Here is a 22871-nt window from a genome sequence, read left to right as displayed (position 1 = left end):
TTTCTCGTATATAATGGCATATTAAAAGCATCTTTCTGTGTCAGTAAATGCCACTCTGCTACTACATTGTTTGAAAAATAGACTACTTTTTAGAGCAGTTTTAAGTTCACAGCAAAATTGAATGGAAGGTATAGAGATTTCCCATATAATGCCCCTACACATGCATTTTCCTTCATTATCAACATCCTCCACCATAGTGGTACTTTTGCTACAATTGGTGAAACCACTTTGACACATCATAATCACCCAAGATCCATAGTTTACATTAAGGTTCACTTAGTATTGTACATTCTCTGGGTTTGGACGAATGTATAATGATATGTGTTCACTGTTACAATATCATACAGAGTAGTTTCACTGTCCTAAAAATCCTCTCTGCTCTGCCTGTTCATCCCTTCCTTTCCCCAACCCACTGATCTTTTTACTATCTCCATAGTTTTGCCTTTTCCACAGTGTCATATAGTTGTAATTATACAATATGTGGCTTTTCCAGACTGGCTTCTTTCGCTTAGTAATATTTAAGTTTCTTCTGTATTTTTTCATGGTTAGAAAGCTCATTTCCTTTTAGTTTGAATAATATTCCATTGTCTGGATGTACTGTAGTTTATTTACCCATTCACCTACTGAAGAACATCTTCATTGCTTCCAAGTTTTTGCAATTATGAATAAAGCTGTTGTAAACATTATGTGCATGTTTTTGTATGGGCATAAGTTTTCAGCTCCTCTGGATGAGTACTAAAGTTCACAGTTGCTGGAACGTATGATTAGAGTATGCTCATCTTATAAAAGTACTGCCAAATTGTCTTCCATAGTGGCTGTACCATTTTGCATTCCCACCAGCAGTGAACGAGAGTTCCTGTTGCCCCACATCCTCATCAGCATTTGGTGTTGTCAGTGTTCCAAATTTTGACTACTTTAATAGGTATATAGAATGTACCACTATGAGGTATAACGGTGTCTCATTGTTGTTTTAATTTGTATTTCTCTAATGATATATGATGTGGGGCACGTTTTCATATGCTTATTTGCCATGCGTTTATCTTTGGTGAAGTATCTTGAAGGTTTTTGTCCTGTTTTTAAACCGAGTTGTTCATTTTCTAATTGTTTAATTTTAAGAGTTCTTTGTATATTTTGGATCACAGTGCTTTATCAGCTGTGTGTTTTGCAGATATTTTCTCCCAGTCTACAGCTTGTTTTTCCGTTTCTTGACACTATCTTTTGCAGAGCAGAAGTTTTCATTTTAATTTTAGTGGAGTCTGTCTTATCAAGTCTTTCTTTCATGGATTGTGCCTCTGTTGTATCTAAAAACTCATTATGAAACCCAAGGTCATCTGGATTTTCTCCTATGTTATCTTCTAGAAACTTTATACTTTTGTGCTTTACGTTTAGGTCTGTGATCCATTCTGAGTTGATTTTTGTGAAGGGTGTAAGGTCTGTGTCTAGATTCTTTTTTCACATGTAGATTTCCAGTTGTTCCAACACTATTTGTTGAAGAGACTAATTTTTCTCCATTGTATTGCCTTTGCTCATTTGTCAAAAAATCAACTGGCCATATTATGTGGATCTATATCTGGGCTCTCTATTCTGTCCCATTAATCTGTTCTTTCACCAGTACCACACTGTGTTGATTATTGTAGCCTATGGTAAGTCTTGAAGTCAGGTAGCTTCAGTCCTCCCATTTTGTTCTTCTCCTTCAGTAATGTCTCTTCTGGGTTTTTTGATTCTCCGTGTAAACTTTAGCATCATTTTATCGATAGTCACAAAATAACTTGTCAGGATTTTGATTGGTATTGCATTGAATCTGTGGATCAAGTCAGGAAGAACTGACATCTTGACAATATTGAATCTTCCTATTCATGAATATAGAATATCTCTTCATTTATTTAGTTCTTTAATTTTGTTCATTAGAGGTTTTTAGTTTTTCTCATATGGATATTGTATTGATACATATTTTGTTAGATTTATTCCTAAGTATTTAGTTGTTTTGGGTGCTGATGTAAATTTTTTTTTTTAATTTCAAATTGTTTGTTGCTGGTATATAGAAGTGATTAACTTTTGTATGTTAACCTGTATCCTACAGCTTTGCTATAATTGCTTATTAGTTCTGGGAGCCTTTTTTGTCAGTTCTTCTGGATTTTCTACTTAGAGGATCATGTCATCTGTGAACACAGTTTTATTTCTTCCCAATCTATATACCTTTTATTTCCTTGTTTTGTCTTACTGCATTAGCTTGGACTTGCGATATGATGTTGAAAAGCAGTAGTGACGGGGAGATCCTTGCCTTGTTCCTGATCTTAGTGAGATAGCTCTGAGTTTCTCATTAAGTGTGATGTTAGCTCTAGGTTTTTTGTAGCTATTTCTCAAATTGAGGAGGTTCCCCTGTATTCCTAGTTTACTTAGAGCTTTTATCATGAATGGGTGTTGGAGCCACTCTGCTACATTTTTATGTAGCTGTGCTTTAGGGTATTTCAAACCTTTCAGTATTGTAGACAATCTGGTTGACAAACTTGTGACCAATTCTTACAGATATTTGTAATTATTTTCTTAGAATTCAGTTAACAGATAGTCATTGAGTGTTTGTGGCCAGGAACCTGATAAAAAGTAATAAGCAAAATAAGACATTCTTCTTTCCTTACAGAATTTGTAGTCTATAAACAGATAATAATTATAATATAGTGTGGTAAGAGAAATTATGGCAAAAGAAATAGATATGCTGTGGAAGCATATATATCACTCACCTAACCAGACTCAGCTAGAGATGAGATTGAGGTTGTCAGGAACATCTTCTAGACGAAGCTTATAATAAAAGCTTATTTATTTCCAAATTTCTTCAAGAAAAAATGCTAAGGTAAATAGAGGCATACCATTGTGAGAGTTTGGTCTATATGCATGAGCTCCTGAGAGAAAAAAAACTGCTTTTTAAAATTTTCCCATAAGGAATTTAAACTGTTTTTGAAAGCTCTTAAGAAATGTCCTCATGCTGTAGAGGATAGTTTACTCAAAAAGCTGATCAGAAAATCTTATGAATTAGGAGTGGCCTTAAAAGATTATTCATCCTTGGGGACTTCCCTGGCGGCGCATTGGATAAGACTCCACACTCGCAGTGCAGGGGCCCCAGATTTGATCCCTGGTCAGGGAACTAGATCCCACAGGCATGCTGCAACTAAGACCTGGTGCAACCAAATAAATAAGTAAATATAAAAAAAAAAGAAGAAGAGACATGTCTCAGTGTTCCCTGGACAGTGTTTAAAAAAGAAAAATTGTTCATCCTACAAAAAATTTACTAATCTTAAAGTTGATAATTTACCCTTACTAAAATTACGAACTTCTATTCATCAATACCTACCATTAAGTAAGTGGAAAGGCATTAAGTACGGACTGGGAGAAAAATATTTGTGATACATATCTCACAAAGAACTTGTATCTAGAACATGTAAAGAATTACAAATCAATAGGAACAATAGAAAAAAATAGGGAAAATATTTGAAGAGACCCTTCCCAAAAGAAGATATCCAAATGTCCATTAATCATATGAAAAATTGCTCAGCATCATTATTCATCTGGGAAATGCAAATTCAAACCACAAAAGATACACTCTATACCCTCCATAATAGCTAAAACGAAAAAGATGGAATATAGTAAAGTGTTAACAAGGGTATGGAGCAACTGAAATTTTCATATATTACCGGTGGGAGTATAAATTAAATAACCACTTTAGAAGAATGTTTAGTGATATCTTCTAAAGAACATTCACCTACCCTATGATCCAGGTATTTCACTCCTAGGTACATACCAAACAGACATTTGTTCACTGTTTGCTAAAAGATATATGTACTAGAAAGTTTATACAGTGCTGTTGGTAGTGGTATAAAACTGATAATGAAATTTGAAAACCCAAATGCCCATCAACAGTAGAATGGATCAATTGTGATGTATTTACACAGTGAAATATTTACAGAAACGAAAATGAGTGTCCTATTATTACATACAATAATATAGAAGAATCTCGTATATATAACATTAAGATAAAAAACCAAATACACAGCAATATATTTTGTATGATTCCAGTTCCATGAAGAGTGAAAACAGGAAAAACAAATCCATGTTGGTAGAAGCCTGGGTGGAGAGAGGGTAAAGAATGGGAGGGAGCATGAGTGGAGCTTCTAGAGTTGACGATAATGTTCTCTTTCTTGATCTGGGTGCTGATTACACAGGGATGTTGGGTTTGTAAAAATATCTAGCTGTGCACTTTTGACGTATTCAACTTCCTTTTTGTTATTTTTTTTAAAAAAATAGTATTGGTTTTAACTATTACTATAAGAAAACTGTGATAAAACTAAAGCTTTACAATCTTCATTCCATTTTGCTGACCTTTGTACTTTAAAAAGTACAAAAATAGTCCCTTAGCTTAGTTGAAATGTAAATATTTGGGAGAGGGCATATTTTTAGCTTGAAACTATAGAAATTTTAGAATAATTGTAGTCTCAATTCAACTACTGTTAAAGCTTCCTCTTACAGTAAAGTAGTAGTTGGAACTTCTTGCTCATGCAACATGTTTTCAAGATATGATATTTATTATTATGTCATAATATTATATACTATGTAAATCATTAAAATTTGTTTTTGTTAATTATAAGTCAACATGGCAAATTAGTGTATCTAACTGGGTGACTAGAGAAGATTTTATTTTTAAATCTTAAGTGACTTCTTGTTAAGAAAAGAGAAAGTGAATAAAAGTATGTTTTTGATTCATTCTTACCCTCAAAGGAGGAACTATAAATAGCGGTTCGTCTTCTTTTCTTATCAAGAGAATATTCTATTTCTGTAGTGTATAGAGATATAACAAACATGGCAATCCATTGTCAATTATTGTTTTTTTGACAGTCAAGTCCATCATCTCCAGATCCAGCTAGTCTTATTACAGAAGATATTAGTACGAACTCCAATGGTCCAAAACCTGCAGAAGTTGTGCTGGATGATGACAGAGAAGATCTTTTTGCAGGTAATTATAAGTACCTTTATTTTAAAAAAAAATTGTCAATTATAGCATATATTCTGTTAGAAAATATTCTCTAAAGCAGAACTGACATTTTCTGTAAAGTATTAATGGTAGCTCTTCTTGTTACCAACTGAGGAGGATAGGAAATTTCAGTTAATTTGCTTTGTGAAAAATAAAGACTGTTGAAAGAAGCACAAATGTGATCCTTTCTGGTTTTAAGCATGTGAAAATAAGTCACACTGATAATATTATTTTGACCAGTACTTGGACTCAAACTAATGGTTGTGGCATTCATACTTTGAGAAATAGCAAGTGATTATATTTTCTTATTACTTACAAGTTGTCACAAAGCAAAATTAAACTCTGGACTTAAAAATCACTTAATTTAGGGACTTCCCTGGTAGCGCAGTGGTTAAGAATCCACCTGCCAGTGCGGGGGACATGGGTTCGATCCCTGGTCCGGGAGGATCCCATATGCTGTGGAGCATCTAAGCCCGTGCACCACAACTACTGAGCCTGCGCTGTAGAGCTCGCAAGCCACAACTACTGAAACCTGCATGCCTAGAGCCCATGCTCTCCAAAAAGAGAAGCCACCGCAATGAGAAGCCCGTGCACCGCAAGAGAGAGTAGCCCCCGCTCTCCACAACTAGAGAAAGCCTGTGTGCAGCAATGAAGACCCAATGCAGCCAAAAATAAATAAATAAAAATTTTTTAAATAAAAAAATAATTTAAACCAATCACTTAATTTATAGTCTACATATATTTGAAATCTGTTTTAATAAAATGCTTCAGTATTTACCACATGTTCCATTTTGATTGAATTTTAGGTGAGTAAATTGATATTTCAGGAATTTATTTTTGATGTGGGGGCAGGATTTGGTGTAGTCCATTCTACCTTTTAAAAAATTGGACTCTTTAAAACAGTTATCTGTTTTAAGATTAAAATTTAGGTACAAATTAATGTTTGGATATTAAAAAGCAATATCTTCCTTAGAATTAGTGACACGAATAATTAAAATAGTAAATCTTTGTGTATTTAAGGGCTTAATTTACGTAAACTGGCTTTCATGAGTTAAAACCTAATAATACATCCTCAGGTTTTATAGTGGTTGAATATTCAAACCATCCTGTATTTTTTTTTGGCTGCGTTGGGCCTTCATTGCCGCACGAGGGCTTTCTCTAGTTGTGGTGAGCGGGGGCTACTCCTTGTTGTGGTGCTGTGGCTTCTCTTCTTGTGGAGCATGGGCTCTAGGCGCACGGGCTTCAGTAGTTGCGGCACACGGGCCCTAGAGTGCACGGGCTTCAGTAGTTGCAGCACACAGGCTCAGTAGTTGTAGTGAGCAGGCTTAGTTGCTCCGCAGCATGTGGGATCTTCCTGGACCAGGGATCGAACCCGTGTCCCCTGAATTGGCAGGTGGATTTTTAAACACTGTGCCACCAGGGAAGTCCTGGCAGGCAGATTCTTAAGCACTGCACCACCAGGGAAGTCCCCTACAAATATGTTTAAAGATACAATCCTCCATCACAGAGGTCCATATAATTTCCTGCTTGATATATGAAAAGTTTTCACTGCAGATAAATTCATGTATTTTATGAATTCACATCAGAAAGTTAAAAATGTGATACCAAATTCCAATCATTTTCCTACCCCCACCCCCCTTTTTTTGTAGCTGCCTTACAAGTTAGAGTATAATGACAGTTAACCAAAGTTGTAATATTCCTTTTTCTTTCCTTTCATGGACTTTTTTCCAGGCAGTCCTTAAAAGTTTTTTCATGGCATTTATGTTTTAATCTGAAAGATGACACAAGTTCTTTCTCTGCTAAGTAGGTGCTAATCTAAAATTGTGCCTATTCCTCTAATAGTAGAGGGTCATACATAGAACACTTAGATTATCCATTTTATTAAAGGATCTTTCACCTTTAAGTCTCAGAATTCTGTTAATGAGTGTGCTGAAACTCTAAAAACAGAACTCTGTGTGTGTGTCTGTGTAAGGAAAGAGGGTTTTCTTGTTTACAGTGTGCCCAGCTGATCAAACAGTTTGCCACATACGGATTATACAGTGATATTTGCCCACTAAGCTTGATTAGAAAAATCTTTGTGTTTTAGTCTACCTAGTGCAGCCTATACTAAATATAATGATACAAATATGGTCAATGTCAGTGTTTGTTTTGTTTGTCTTTGTTTTTAAGGAGAGACATGGACTAAGCAGTAAAAATAGTTATTTGTTTCTTTTGTTACCTACAGACACTTTTTTATGCTTTATCTTTTATCTTAAACGCAGCTGCATTTCATAATGACATCATTAGGTGTTCTAAGACATGTATCAGAGGAGAAACTGTAGGTATTGCTCTAGTGATTTAGCCATTTGGTTTTAAAACCATAAGAAGATTAGATTGTAATTGGTACGTATGCTCATGTATTTTGGGTAGCATTTCAAATACTATTATGTCAGAAGTGGTATTAGAAAAAGTTCAAGTGTGACTTTTGTTACTGTTACTAGCTTACTTACAGAGTGTTCACCAAATATGGGTGACTACAGAGCCCTTTTCCACCATTACTTACATCCTGCACTAACATACTAGGAAACTGTCCTAAAAGAATAAGGGAGGGTGAGCAAATTGCCAATATTGAAATTGTCCTAGACTTGTAGAATTGTTTCTGCCAGGGGATTTAGCTTATTTCACTTACACTTTTCAGCAAATGATACCAAATCTAAGTTTAATGAGTATTCTTTTGTTTAAAAAATTCTCTGGTGTCTGTGGTATGAGTGAAATATTACTTAGCTGACATTGACATAATCAGTTTATACTTATCTGCAAAGTATCTCTTCCAAGGAAATGCTAATCTTTGTACTTACATATGGGGCATTTTATGGAATCTTTAGGTCTGGTTTTAATTAATTTTTGTTAATTTGTAGTATGTTAGATCACTTTTACTAAAATAATAATTTTTCATGGGAAGAATTTAAAGCAAATTGTACATTGGTCTGCTGAACCTAAATTTCTGTCCATTTTATTTTCTTTTTTAAAAAATTTTTACTTTTTTTTTTATTGAGGTATAGTTGATGTACAATATTGTGTAAGTTTCAGGTTACAACATAGTGATTCACAATTTTTAAAGTTTATACTCCATTTATAGTTATAAAATATTGGCTGTATTCCTTGTGCTGTACAATATACCCTTGTAGCTTATTTATTTTATGCATAGTAGTTTGTACCTCCTAATCCAAGAGGTAAGATACCACTTCAGGTAAATAACATGTTACTAGTGATATACTTTTTGAGGTATTAAAATGACTCACTATCATTACTACCTTCCCACACCTCAAGGAATGTAGGAAACTCAGGTTAGAAACGGCTGATCTGATCCTGTTTCCTTTATACTCCTGCCTGCCTTTTCCTGGTAGCATTCTATAAACCAACAGATTATCATTTTGGCCACTGATTGTAATTTTCACTTTTCTGGCTTTGCTTTTAGCTTATGCTGTTATGGTTGACTCCTGAACAGTATGAGTTTGAACTGCTCGGGTCCACTAATGTGCATTTTTTAAAATTAGCAGATACTACAGTACAACTTGATCTGAGGTTGATTGAATCCAAAGATGTGGAACCTCGAATACAGAGGAGCCACATATATGGAGGGCCCAACTATACGTTATACTCAGATTTTTGACTGTGTGGAGGGTCGGCAGCCCTAACTCCCACGTTGTTCAAGGGTCAACTGTATTTCATTTTCGTGGAATGCTTCCCTCATTTTTTCTCTAAACTCATTCAGATCTTCTCAATTCAGTTTCATAAAATATTCCTCATTTTCCCCAGCCTAAATTATTCTGTCCCACTTAACTCAAATTATAGCGTTTATTCTTTAGTTCATACAGCAATTAAATGTCTTGTAATTTTCTTTTTCTCTTGGCTGTTATTTTTCTTTTATTATTATTTAACATTCCACATGCTTATGTCTTGTTTTCCCAACTAGATTATAAACTCCCTGAGGGCAGGTATGATATTTTACATTTCTTTATGGTTCTCCATTGCATTTAGCACATGTTACATAGCTTGTAGACATTCAGTTTATCGATTTGATTTGTTTTTTTTTTTTTTTTTTTTTTTTTTTTAACATCTTTATTGGGGTATAATTGCTTTACAATGGTGTGTTAGTTTCTGCTTTACAACCAAGTGAATCAGCTATACATATACATATGTTCCCATATGTCTTCCCTCTTGCGTCTCCCTCCCTCCCACTCTCCCCATCCCACCCTTCCAGGCTGTCACAAAGCACCGAGCTAATATCCCTGTGCCTTGCGGCTGCTTCCCCCCAGCTATCTACCTTACTACGTTTGTTAGTGTGTATATGTCCATGACTCTCTCTCGCCCTGTCAAAACTCACCCTTCCCCCTCCCCATATCCTTAAGTCCGTTCTCCAGTAGGTCTGCGTCTTTATTCCTATCTTACCCCTAGGTTCTTCATGACATTTTTTTCCCTTAAATTCCATATATATGTGTTAGCATACGGTATTTGTCTTTTTCTTTCTGACTTACTTCACTCTGTATGACAGATTCTAGGTCTATCCATCTCATTACAAATAGCTCAATTTCATTTCTTTTTAAGGCTGAGTAATATTCCATTGTGTATATGTGCCACATCTTCTTTATCCATTCATCCGATGATGGGCGCTTAGGTTGTTTCCATGTCCTGGCTATTGTAAATAGAGCTGCAATGAACATTTTGGTACATGACTCTCTTTGAATTTTGGTTTTCTCAGGGTATATGCCAAGTAGTGGGATTGCTGGGTCATATGGTAATTCTATTTGTAGTTTTTTAAGGAACCTCCATACTGTTCTCCACAGTGGCTGAACCAATTCACATTCCCACCAGCAGTGCAAGAGTGTCCCCTTTTCTCCACACCCTCTCCAGCATTTATTGTTTCTTGATTTTTTGATGATGGCCATTCTGACTGGTGTGAGATGATATCTCATTGTAGTTTTGATTTGCATTTCTCTAATGATTAATGATGTTGAGCATTCTTTCATGTGTTTGTTGGCATTCTGTATATCTTCTTTGGAGAAATGTCTATTTAGGTCTTCTGCCCATTTTTGGATGGGGTTGTTTGTTTTTTTGTTATTGAGCTGCATGAGCTGCTTGTAAATTTTGGAGATTAATCCTTTGTCAGTTGCTTCATTTGCAAATGTTTTCTCCCATTCTGAGGGTTGTCTTTTGGTCTTGGTTATGGTCTCCTTTGCTGTGCAAAAGCTTTGAAGTTTCATTAGGTCCCATTTGTTTATTTTTGTTTTTATTTCCATTACTCTAGGAGGTGGGTCAGAAAGGATCTTGCTGTGATTTATGTCATAGAGTGTTCTTCCTATGTTTTCTTCTAAGAGTTTGATAGTTTCTGGCCTTACATTTAGGTCTTTAATCCATTTTGAGCTTATTTTTGTGTATGGTGTTAGGGAGTGATCTAATCTCATACTTTTACATGTACCTGTCCAGTTTTCCCAGCACCATTTATTGAAGAGGCTGTCCTTTCTCCACTGTACATTCCTGCCTTCTTTATCAAAGATAAGGTGTCCATATGTGCGTGGGTTTATCTCTGGGCTTTCTATCCTGTTCCACTGATCTATCTTTCTGTTTTTGTGCCAGTACCATACTGTCTTGATTACTGTTGCTTTGTAATATAGTCTGAAGTCAGGGAGCCTTATTCCTCCAGCTCCTTTTTTCGTTCTAAAGATTGCTTTGGCTATTCGGGGTCTTTTGTGTTTCCATACAAATTGCGAAATTTTTTGTTCTAGTTCTGTGAAAAATGCCAGTGGTAGTTTGATAGGGATTGCATTGAATCTGTAGATTGCTTTGGGTAGTAGAGTCATTTTCACAATGTTGATTCTTCCCATCCAAGAACATGGTATATCTCTCCATCTATTTGTATCATCTTTAATTTCTTTCATCAGTGTCTTATAATTTTCTGCATACAGGTCTTTCGTATCCTTAGGTAGGTTTATTCCTAGATATTTTATTCTTTTTGTTGCAATGGTAAATGGGAGTGTTTTCTTGATTTCACTTTCAGATTTTTCATCATTAGTATATAGGAATGCCATAGATTTCTGTGCATTAATTTTGTATCCTGCTACTTTACCAAATTCATTGATTAGCTCTAGTAGTTTTCTGGTAGCATCTTTAGGATTCTCTATGTATAGTATCATGTCATCTGCAAACAGTGACAGCTTTACTTCTTCTTTTCCGATTTGGATTCCTTTTATTTCCTTTTCTTCTCTGATTGCTGTGGCTAAAACTTCCAAAACTATGTTGAATAAGAGTGGTGAGAGTGGGCAACCTTGTCTTGTTCCTGATCTTAGTGGAAATGCTTTCAGTTTTTCACCATTGAGGATGATGTTTGCTGTGGGCTTGTCATATATGGCTTTTATTATGTTTAGGAAAGTTCCCTCTATGCCTACTTTCTGGAGGGTTTTTATCATAAATGGGTGTTGAATTTTGTCGAAAGCTTTCTCTGCATCTATTGAGATGATCATATGGTTTTTCTCCTTCAATTTGTTAATATAGTTTATCACATTGATAGATTTGCGTATATTGAAGAATCCTTGCATTCCTGGAATAAACCCCACTTGATCATGGTGTATGATCCTTTTAATGTGCTGTTGGATTCTGTTTGCTAGTATTTTGTTGAGGATTTTTGCATCTATGTTCATCAGTGATATTGGCCTGTAGTTTTCTTTCTTTGTGACATCCTTGTCTGGTTTTGGTATCAAGGTGATGGTGGCTTCGTAGAAGGAATTTGGGAGTGTTCCTCCCTCTGCTATATTTTGGAAGAGTTCGAGAAGGATAGGTGTTAGCTCTTCTCTAAACGTTTGATAGAATTCACCTGTGAAGCCATCTGGTCCTGGGCTTTTGTTTGTTGGAAGGTTTTTAATCACGGTTTCAATTTCAGTGCTTGTGATTGGTCTGTTCATATTTTCTATTTCTTCCTGATTCAGTCTTGGCAGGTTGTGCATTTCTAAGAATTTGTCCATTTCTTCCAGATTGTCCATTTTATTGGCATAGAGTTGCTTGTAGTAATCTCTCATGATTTTTTTTATTTCTGCAGTGTCAGTTGTTACTTCTCCTTTTTCATTTCTAATTCTATTGATTTGAGTCTTCTCCCTTTTTTTCTTGATGAGTCTGGCTAGTGGTTTATCTATTTTGTTTATCTTCTCAAAGAACCAGCTTTTAGTTTTATTGATCTTTGCTATTGTTTCCTTCATTTCTTTTTCATTTATTTCTGATCTGATTTTTATGATTTCTTTCCTTCTGCTAGCTTTGGGGTTTTTTTGTTCTTCTTTCTCTAATTGCTTGAGGTGCAAGGTTAGGTTGTTTATTCGAGATGTTTCCTGCTTCTTAAGGTGGGCTTGTATTGCTATAAACTTCCCCCTTAGAACTGCTTTTGCTGCATCCCATAGGTTTTGGGTCGTTGTGTCTCCATTGTCATTTGTTTCTAGGTATTTTTTTATTTCCTCCTTGATTTCTTCAGTGATCACTTCATTATTAAGTAGTGTATTGTTTAGCCTCCATGTGTTTGTATTTTTTACAGATCTTTTCCTGTAATTGATATCTAGTCTCATGGCGTTGTGGTCGGAAAAGATACTTGATACAATTTCAGTTTTCTTAAATTTACCAAGGCTTGATTTGTGACCCAAGATATGATCTATCCTGGAGAATGTTCCATGAGCACTTGAGAAAAATGTGTATTCTGTTGTTTTTGGATGGAGTGTCCTATAAATATCAATTAAGTCCATCTTGTTTAATGTATCATTTAAAGCTTGTGTTTCCTTATTTATTTTCATTTTGGATGATCTGTCCATGGGTGAAAGTGGGGTGTTAAAGTCCCCTACTATGAATGTGTTACTGTTGATCTCCCCTTTTATGGTTGTTAGTATTTGCCTTATGTATTGAGGTGCTCCTATGTTGGGTGCATAAATATTTACAATTGTTATATCTTCTTCTTGGATCGATCCCTTGATCATTATGTAGTGTCCTTCTTTGTCCCTTTTAATAGTCCTTATTTTAAAGTCTATTTTGTCTGATATGAGAATTGCTACTCCAGCTTTCTTTTGGTTTCCATTTGCATGGAATATCTTTTTCCATCCCCTTACTTTCAGTCTGTATGTGTCTCTAGTTCTGAAGTGGGTCTCTTGTAGACAGCATATATAAGGGTCTTGTTTTTGTATCCATTCAGCCAATCTGTGTCTTTTGGTGGGAGCATTTAGTCCATTTACATTTAAGGTAATTATTGATATGTATGTTCCTATTTCCATTTTATATACTGTTTTGGGTTCGCTACTATAGGTCATTTCCTTCTCTTGTGTTTCGTGTCTAGAGAAGTTCCTTTAGCATTTGTTGTAAAGCTGGTTTGGTGGTGCTGAACTCTCTCAGCTTTTGCTTGTCTGTAAAGGTTTTAATTTCTCCATCAAATGTGAATGAGATCCTTGCTGGGTAGAGTAGTCTTGGTTTCAGGCTATTCTCCTTCATCACTTTCAGTATGTCCTGCCACTCCCTTCTGGCTTGTAGGGTTTCTGCTGAGAGATCAGCTGTTAACCTTATGGGGATTCCCTTGTGTGTTATTTGTTGTTTTTCCCTTGCTGCTTTTAATATGCTTTCTTTGTATTTAATTTTTGACAGTTTGATTAATATGTGTCTTGGCGTGTTTCTCCTTGTATTTATCCTGTATGGGACCCTCTGTGCTTCCTGGACTTGATTAACTATTTCCTTTCCCATATTAGGGAAGTTTTCAACTATAATCTCTTCAAATATTTTCTCAGTCCCTTTCTTTCTTTCTTCTTCTTCTGGAACCCCTATAATTCGAATGTTGGTGCGTTTCATGTTGTCCCAGAGGTCTCTGAGACTGTCCTCAGTTCTTTTCATTCTTTTTTCTTTATTCTGCTCTGCAGTAGTTATTTCCACTACTTTATCTTCCAGGTCACTTATCCGTTCTTCTGCCTCCGTTATTCTGCTATTGATCCTATCTAGAGTGATTTTAATTTCATTTATTGCATTGTTCATCGTTGCTTGTTTCATCTTTAGTTCTTGTAGGTCCTTGTTAACTGTTTCTTGCATTTTGTCCATTCTACTTCCAAGATTTCGGATCATCCTTACTATCATTATTCTGAATTCTTTTTCAGGTAGATTGCCTATTTCCTCTTCATTTGTTAGGTCTGGTGGGTTTTTATCTTGCTCCTTCATCTGCTGTGTGTTTTTCTGTCTTCTCATTTTGCTTATCTTACTGTGTTTGGGGTCTCCTTTTTGCAGGCTGCAGGTTCGTAGTTCCCGTTGTTTTTGATGTCTGTCTCCAGTGGCTAAGGTTGTTTCAGTGGGTTGTGTAGGCTTCCTGGTGGAGGGGACTAGTGCCTGTGTTGTGCTGGATGAGGCTGGATCTTGTCTCTCTAGTGGGCAGGTTCACGTCTGGTGGTGTGTTTTGGGGTGTCTGTGGCCTTATTATGATTTTAGGCAGCCTCTCTGCTAATGGGTGGGGTTGTGTTCCTGTTTTGCTAGTTGTTTGGCATAGGTTGTCCAGCACTGTGGCTTGCTGGTCGTTGAGTGAAGCTGGGTGCTGGTGTTAAGATGGAGGTCTCTGGGAGATTTCCGCTGTTTAATATTATGTGGAGCTGGGAGGTCTCTTGTTGACCAGTGTCCTGAAGTTGGCTCTCCTACCTCAGAGGCAGAGCCCTGACTCCTGGCTGGAGCACCAAGAGCCTTTCATCCACACGGCTCAGAATAAAAGGGAGAAAAAGTAGAGAGAATTAGTAGAAGTATGAGGAAAGAAAGAAGGAAAGGAGGAAAGGAAGGAAGGAAGAAAGAAGCAAAGAAGGAAAGAAAGGAGGGAGGGAGGGAGGGAGGGAGGAAGGAAGGAGGGAAAGAAGGAAAAAAAGACAGAAAGAAAGATGATACAGTAAAAATAAAATAAAGTATAATATAGTTATTGAATTAAAAAATATTTAGAAAAAAAAGGGACGGATAGAACCTTAGGACAAATGTTGGAAGCAAAGCTATACAGAGAAAATCTTTCACAGAAGCATACACATACACCTTCACAAAAAGAGGTAAAGGGGGAAAAATCATAAATCCTGCTCCCTGAGACCACCTCCTCAATTTGGGGTGATTCGTTGTCTAAAGGAGGGAGGGAAGGAAGGAAAGAAAGAAAGAACGAAGGTAAAGTATAATAAAGTTATTACAATTAAACTTAATTATTAAGAAAAAGAATTTTTTAAAAAAAGTCATGGACGGATATAGCCCTAGGACAAATGGTGGAAGCTAGAGTATACAGACTAGATGTCACACAGGAGCATACCCGTACACCTTCACAAAAAGAGGAAAAGGGAAAAAAATCATAGATCTCGCTCCTAAATTCCCCCTCTTCAATTTGGGATCATTCCTTGTCTATTCAGGTATTCCACAGATGCAGGGTATATCAAGTTGATTGTGGAGCTTTAATCCGCTGCTTCTGTGGCTGCTGGGAGAGATTTCCCTTTCTCTTCTTTGTTTTCACAGCTCTCAGGAGCTCAGCTTTGGATTTGGCCCTGCCTCTGCGTGTAGGTCGCTGGAGGGCGTCTGTTTTTTCGCTCAGACAGGACGGGGTTAAAGGAGCCGCTGATTCGGGGCCTCCGGCTCACTCAGGCCGGGGGTTGGGGGATGGGGGAAGGAGGGGCACTGCATGCGGGGCCGGCCTGCGGGCGGCAGAGGCCGGCGTGACGTTGCACCAGCCTGAGACCCGCCGTGCGTACTCCCGGGGAAGTTGTCCCTGGATCCCGGGAACCTGGCAGTGGCGGGCTGCACAGGCTCCGCGGAAGAGGGGTGTGGAGAGTGACCTGTGCTCGCACACAGGCCCCTTGGTGGCGGCAGCAGCAGCCTTAGCGTCTCCCGCCCGTCTCTGGGGTCCGCGGTTTTAGCCGCGGCTCGCGCCCGTCTCTGGGGTTTGTGCTTTCAGCCGCGGCTCGCGCCCGTCTCGGGGGCTCGCGCCCTCAGCCGCGGCTCGCGCCCGTCTCTGGGGTTTGCGCTTTCAGCCGCGGCTCGCGCCCATCTCTGGGGTTTGTGCTTTCAACCGCGGCTCGCGCCCGTCTCTGGGGTTCGCGCTTTTAGCCGCGGCTCGCGCCCGTCTCTGGAGTTCCTTTAAGCAGCGCTCTTAAACCCCTCTCCTCGCGCACCAGGAAACAAAGAGGGAAGAAAAAGTCTCTTGCCTCTTCGGCCGGTGCAGGCTTTTCCCCGAACTCCCTCCCGGCTAGTCGTGGTGCACTAACCCCTTCAGGCTATGTTCAAGCCGCCAACCCCAGTCCTCTCCCTGAGCTCCGTCCAAAACCAAAACCCGAGCCTCAGCTCGCAGCCCCGCCCGCCCCGGCGGGTGAGCAGACAAGCCACTCGGGCTGGTGAGTGCCGGTCAGCACCGATCGTCTGTGCAGGAATCTCCCCGCTTTGCCCTCCGCACCCGTCGCTGTGCACTACTCCGCGGTCCCGATACTCCCCCCTCTGCCTCCCGCAGTCTCCGCCCGCGGAGGGGCTTCCTAGTGTGTGGAAACTTTTCCTCCTTCACAGCTCCCTCCCACTGGTGCAGGTGCCGTCCTTATTCTTTTGTCTCTGTTTTTTCTTTTGCCCTACCCAGTTACGTGGGGAGTTTCTTGCCTTTTGGGAGGTCTGAGGTCTTCTGCCAGCCTTCAGTAGGAGTTCTGTAGGAGTTGTTCCACGTGTGGATGTATTTCTGGTGTATCCGTGGGGAGGAAGGCGATCTCCGCGTCTTACTCTTCCGCCATCTTCAAGGTCCCCCTAGCATATTCTGATTTGTTTTTAAATATATTTAATTTTAGATTTTTCAAATGAACGAACACTTTAAATGAAAACCTAAGCACCTGTTTGTTTTGCGTCATATTTGTGTATTCAGCTAATATCCAGTAATCTTTAGTGGTTAATTGCTTTAGATTACTAACATTGTGGACTTTCCATAACGAAGTTTTAATCCCAGTTGGGATAGTTCTGGGCAGTTTTCTGCCATGAAATTTGTGTTCATATGTATAAAAGAATAGAAATGTTAGCCTGAATACAAGATATTGGAAGGTAAGTTACCACAAGTATTAGATATATTACAGATCCAAACACAAATGAATGTGGGATTATCCACGTCATTGCTTTCCTACTGGCTTTATCTCTACCACTAGTATAGACAGTTATGCTGACTTACTGGGATTCTTCCTAAAATCAACAAAGTCACTGTTGGTTTTAAAGTTTTGATAAACAATTAAGGAAGGATTCATAAATTATTTATAACAGTTATTTTAAAATATTTTGATATTGTGGATCATATAAAAATATTTTTCATAATTTATTGACTGCTCTGTAGACTCTTGGGAGTTTGTTACCAGTGTCCTCAACTAACTTGTTTAATTTTTATCTAGAAGCTACAGAAGAAGTTTCTCTGGACAGTCCAGAAAGGGAACCTATACTCTCCTCAGAACCTTCTCCTGCAGTCACACCTGTGACCCCCACGACACTCATTGCTCCCAGAATTGAATCAAAGAGTATGTCTGCTCCTGTGATCTTTGACAGATCCAGGGAGGAGGTATGGAAAAATGTTTATATTCTAAGTTAATATGTAAATAATACATTTTTTGTCCCCCACCCAACATTTCTTTACTGTTAGTCATTTGTAATCAAAGCCTTTTAGAAATGTTTGGAAAAGAACACTGAACTAAAGAGGTCAGGTGATTTGGCTTCTAATTTTATCCCACCCCTTTTTCATCCAGTAACTTGGGCACATCACTTTTCCTTCTCAAGTCAAGCAGTTTGTCATTTGTGATCTCATGATGGTAATGTGTGCCTCTCAGTGTTCCTCTCTTGGTCAAATAAGGTAATGTCTGAAAGTGCTTTGAAAACTTAATCACAATAAAGTGGTATCTTGAGTAATTTTATTTGATAAAAGTATAATAAATGTTAATGGTTATGTCAGCAGAGTAAGAGATGTGTTGTGAGTGGAGAGGAAGCATGAGGACCTTCTAAGGTGTAATGATGGTGTTTTTTCTTAATCTACATTCTGGTTACGAAGATGTATTTACTTTGTAAAAATCATTGAGCTCTTTACCTAGGATTTATATACTTTATGTGTGTTACAGTTCAAATAAGTCTTTTAAAAAATCTGTACAGGAGGGCAACTTTGAAAAAAATTATCATTAGAAAAACATCCCTTTATTTTTGGTAGCTTTAGACTATTAATATTGCTTTTAAAATTTGCAAGATTTAAGTTTCTGTGTTTTCTTCTTGAAAGTAACAAAACTTTCCCTCAGAACTGCTGTTAATAAGGATTGCTTATTTACAATGGATAAAAAGTGCTTCTCTGTAGTCCCGTAGGTTTATCATTTTTCCTACTTCTTTTTTCAGTGAGCTTTATAGTGCTTTCATTGGCTTCAAGAACATGTGTTTACTAGGTAATTGGTGAAATCATGGTGCTCAAGTTGCTTATAATTCCTGCAAGTGTGTAGGATTCTACTGGCAAAAGTAATGGCTACCTCCTGGTTTTTAAAGAGGAGAGATACAACCTTGAAAAATACTAATATTAAAAAAAATCAAGGAATTAATTATTTTCATAATCTGAATCTGAAGATTGAGTATATAGAACAAAAACATTCCACAATATTCCTACAGAAGACTACAACGTTTTCTCTATATCTGAGGAGTTGGAGGAAAACAAGATTTTCTGTTCCTTCTCCCAGTGATGCTTTTCCTGTTGTCTTTGTGTGTGTGTATCTTTTACATAGTCAGGAAATGTGAAAGCTTTTATTGTTTTTCATAAATGGAGTGCTGAGTGACTTTTCAAATTGAAGTGACAGTGACCCTAATAAAAGATAGATGGTAAAAATTATAGTTATTAGTATTATGACAGTAATATAAACTGGAATCTTTAATAACAAAAAAAATTTTTCTAGATTGAAGAAGAAGCAAATGGAGATGTTTTTGATATAGAAATTGGTGTATCAGATCCAGAGAAAGTTGGTAAGTTAATATTTATTATGTTTTGTACTTGCTTCTTTTTGATAATTAGCTTGGTTGTTAATGTGCTATTTTTCTTAACTAAATGCATTGTTACAATATTAAAATGGTGCTTTTATTTTTAAACTCGTGGCAGCTTGTTTTGTTTTTTTCCCAGCTTTATTGAGGTCTAATTGACAAATAAAAATTGTGTGTATTTAGGATGTACAGTGTGATGACTTAATATATGTTATAAAATGATTACTACAATCAAGTTAATGTATTACCTCATATAGTTACCTTGTGTGTGCGCATGTGGTTAAGCTTATGATTTTTAATAGTTTGACTTTTCTTGTAGGTGATGGCATGAATGCTTACATGGCTTATAGAGTAACAACAAAGGTAAGTCTTTTGCTCCTTTAAAAAACTATTGAGCCCTCACCATGTGTAGTATGAGGATACTACAGTAAGTAGTATAAGGTGTAAGTGATCACTGTCTTTACAAAGGTTATCATCCAGTAAAAGTTGCATATAAATAGCTACAACGAGTTCTGAGTGGTTTGGTAGGTAAAGTATTCCGGGAGAGTATGTGGGAAGGGATCTAATCTAGGCAAAGGTAGGAGAAGTGATTTGGGTGGGAGAGGGACAAAGGGATTTGCTTGTGTAAGAGCCAGAAATCAAGAAAGCATTGTTCTTTCTAGGATCTGCAGGAAGTGATGCCAGATTAAATTGTTTGGCAGTAAGCCTTCCTATATTATGAACAGCCACATTAGGAATTCAGCCTTCATCCTTAGTATATATAATGGAGAGCCATTGAAGAGGTTCAAACAAGAATGTGGTACAATCGATCTTTGTTCTAGAAAGCTCTCTCTGACTCAGTATGGATTGGGAGGATCAAAGTAAAGGTCAAGATTTCGAGTTAAAGAGGCGGTTGCAATCCTTAAAGGGATTGTAGGCCTTCAAATCTTAAAGAGAGAGGATCTGAAACAGTCCTAGCTGTGAGAAGCGATTCTTAATACTAAGGAATTAGTTCTAGGGATGAGTGAAATAAATGGCTTCTTGTGATGTATAGGAGGTAGAATCAGTACAGCTTGGATGTAAGGAGTGAGGAAGGGGGGGATGCCTAAGTGTGTGTGTTTTTTTTTTAATCTTTATTGGAGTATAATTGCTTTACAATGTTGTGTTAGTTTCTGTTGTACAACAAAGTGAATCAGCTGTAAGTATACATATATCCCCATATTCCCTCCCTCTTGAGCCTCCCTCCCATGCCTGAGGTTTTTTTTGGTTTTTTTTTCCCCGCGGTACGCGGGCCTCTCACGGTTGTGGCCTCTCCCATTGCGGAGCACAGGCTCCGGACGCGCAGGCTCAGCGGCCATGGCTCACGGGCCCAGCCGCTCCGCGGCATGTGGGATCTTCCTGGACCGGGGCACGAACCCGTGTCCCCTGCATCGGCAGGCGGACTCCCAACCACTGTGCCACCAGGGAAGCCCCTGAGTTTTTGTCTAGAGGAACTTTGTGGTTGTTGGAGTGATCCTGGAGAAGAGGCAACACAAGGGGAGGAACACAGTATGGAGTTAGATTTGTTAATTCATTGAACAGATACTTATTTATTAAATACCTTGGGGTCAGGCTATTTTCCAAGGACTACAGTATAGTAGTAAACAACACAAAGAAATGCCCTTCACTCATGGAACTTATGTTGGAGCAGGGAAAAATATGGTGAAATTGAGGTGGCAGTGAGATTTAAGTGGAGGTTTCCCTTGGGCTATGTTATTGGACTGAAGCTCAGAGGAGATCTGGGCCAGAGGTAAAGATTTAAGAATCATTAGCATAAATACAGGTAGAGTCAATGAGATAAGGGTAGAATAAAGCAAACATTTTCTGTCCTCTTAAGTTTCTGTAAAAAAAAAAAATTCTATGATTTGGGTGTTTTTCAGTTGTTAGAAATCTTTACATCACATTCGTTAGCTACTCTGCATTTTTTTCAGAGTAGATCAGTGTGTGTGATATGTATATATGCATGTTCACAATTATGTATTACATTAACTTACAAAAAATTGTTTGGTATTCAAAGTTTGAAATACCTCTTCTTCACTTGTAGACTTCTCTTTCCATGTTCAGTAAGAGTGAATTTTCAGTTAAAAGAAGATTTAGTGACTTTCTCGGTTTGCATAGCAAGTTAGCAAGCAAGTATTTACATGTCGGTTATATTGTGCCACCAGCTCCAGAAAAAAGTATAGTAGGTAAGTATGAATTTTTAAAAATTTATTGTTGTTACTCTTACTAGTTCAGTTTTAACTGTATAGATGTGTATATTCCATGATCATTCACTATCATGACATCTCAATATCTAGAAATACTGAATTTAAGTATTCTGTTTTTGATAGTCATTCATCAACTGAAGAGTGTATAGCTAATTTTTATTTTCTAACACTTGAGGATTCGATTTGTATAATATGATGTTAAATATTTGACAAGGTGAAAGCAACTAAAAACCCTTTTAGAGTCATTAGAGTATCTTATTATTGAGTAACACTTAGAGAATATTCAATATTATTAGTATATTAACATTTTTCTAAGGGTTTGGAGGTGTCTTGTGCTTAGCTATACATTGTACAAAAAGATTTGATCTAGCCTTGCTCACACAGGAGCTATTTAAACTCAGTTTATTACATACTTCAATTTAACATTTAAAAACATTTGTACTTTTACAGGTAATAAAGGCTTACTTAGTTAAGAATATGCAGAATATTACAAAAGAGGAGGAGAACCTCCATTTTCCCACCATTAAAAAACATCTGTCGTGTCTTAAAATTTTGTAGTATATTTTCCAAGCTTTTCAGTCATAGGTTTTTATTTATCTCTATTTTTTTATATACATGATTATTATTCTGGAAAGTATTCAAAATGAATTTTACTTATCTTTAAGTTATTGTTTTTACTTTTTTAAACATTTGATTTGAAAAGCAGTTTTATCCATATCTTTTATGATTTTTTGAAACCTGATATATTTAAATGTATTTATTATATTCTTTCTCTTTTAATTTTTTTTTATAAATTTATTTAATTCATTTATTTCTGACAGCTTTGGGTCTCTGTTGCTGTGCGTGGGCTTTCTCTAATTGCAGCGAGCAGGGGTTACTCTTCATTGCAGTGCGTTGGCTTCTCATTGTGGTGGCTTCTAGTTGTAGAGCACAGGCTCTAGGCACTCGGGCTTTAGTAGTTGTGACATGTGGTCTCAGTAGTTGTGGCTTGTGGGCTCTAGAGCGCAGCCTCAGTAGTTGTGGCGCACAGGCTTAGCTGCTCCGCGGCATGTGGGATCTTCCCAGACCAGGGCTTGAACCCGTGTCCCCTGCATTGGCAGGTGCATTGGCAGGGAAGTCCCTATTATATGAGAATTTTAAAATTGTATTTATTAATGCACTTAAAAATAATAAACTCAGGGCTTCCCTTGTGGCGCAGTGGTTGAGAGTCCGCCTGCCGATGCAGGGGACACGGGTTCGTGCCCCGGTCCAGGAAGATCCCACATGCCACGGAGCGGCTGGGCCCGTGAGCCACGGCCACTGAGCCTGTGTGTCCGGAGCCTGTGCTCTGCAACGGGAGAGGCCATAACAGTGAGAGGCCCGTGTACTGCAAATAAATAAATAATAATAAACTCATTACCTGTTAACAAATTAAAAAATTTTGTGAAAAATAGTTTTTATAAGACAAAAAAATTTATTAAGAGTGGCTTGCTTTTGTTTTTTACATTTTTGCAAAGTCTCTTTAAATTGTGGTTTAATAGAAAATAGCTGTATTTTCGTATCTGTTTCTACACTCTACCTGTTGTGATACAACACATCATATAACTTTTGGAAAACTCCACTGAGTTCTCATGAAAGAA

At 37.5% G+C, this 22871-nt stretch overlaps 1 protein-coding gene across 1 annotated transcript in view; it reads left to right on the top strand.

Annotated features, from left to right (window-relative positions):
* Positions 1–22871, top strand: part of SNX2 (sorting nexin 2) — a 61147-nt gene that overhangs the window by 17029 nt on the left and 21247 nt on the right. The window contains exons 2-6 of the mRNA XM_032627922.1: positions 4885–5002; positions 17422–17585; positions 18946–19012; positions 19347–19390; positions 21090–21231. Of these exons, the coding sequence (XP_032483813.1) occupies positions 4885–5002; positions 17422–17585; positions 18946–19012; positions 19347–19390; positions 21090–21231 (535 nt within the window). The remainder of the gene's footprint in view (positions 1–4884; positions 5003–17421; positions 17586–18945; positions 19013–19346; positions 19391–21089; positions 21232–22871) is intronic.

The sequence above is a fragment of the Phocoena sinus genome, chromosome 3 (assembly GCF_008692025.1).
Source record: "Phocoena sinus isolate mPhoSin1 chromosome 3, mPhoSin1.pri, whole genome shotgun sequence".
In the NCBI taxonomy this organism is placed as follows: Eukaryota; Metazoa; Chordata; class Mammalia; order Artiodactyla; family Phocoenidae; genus Phocoena; species Phocoena sinus.
This window is presented reverse-complemented; position numbering and strand designations above follow the sequence as displayed.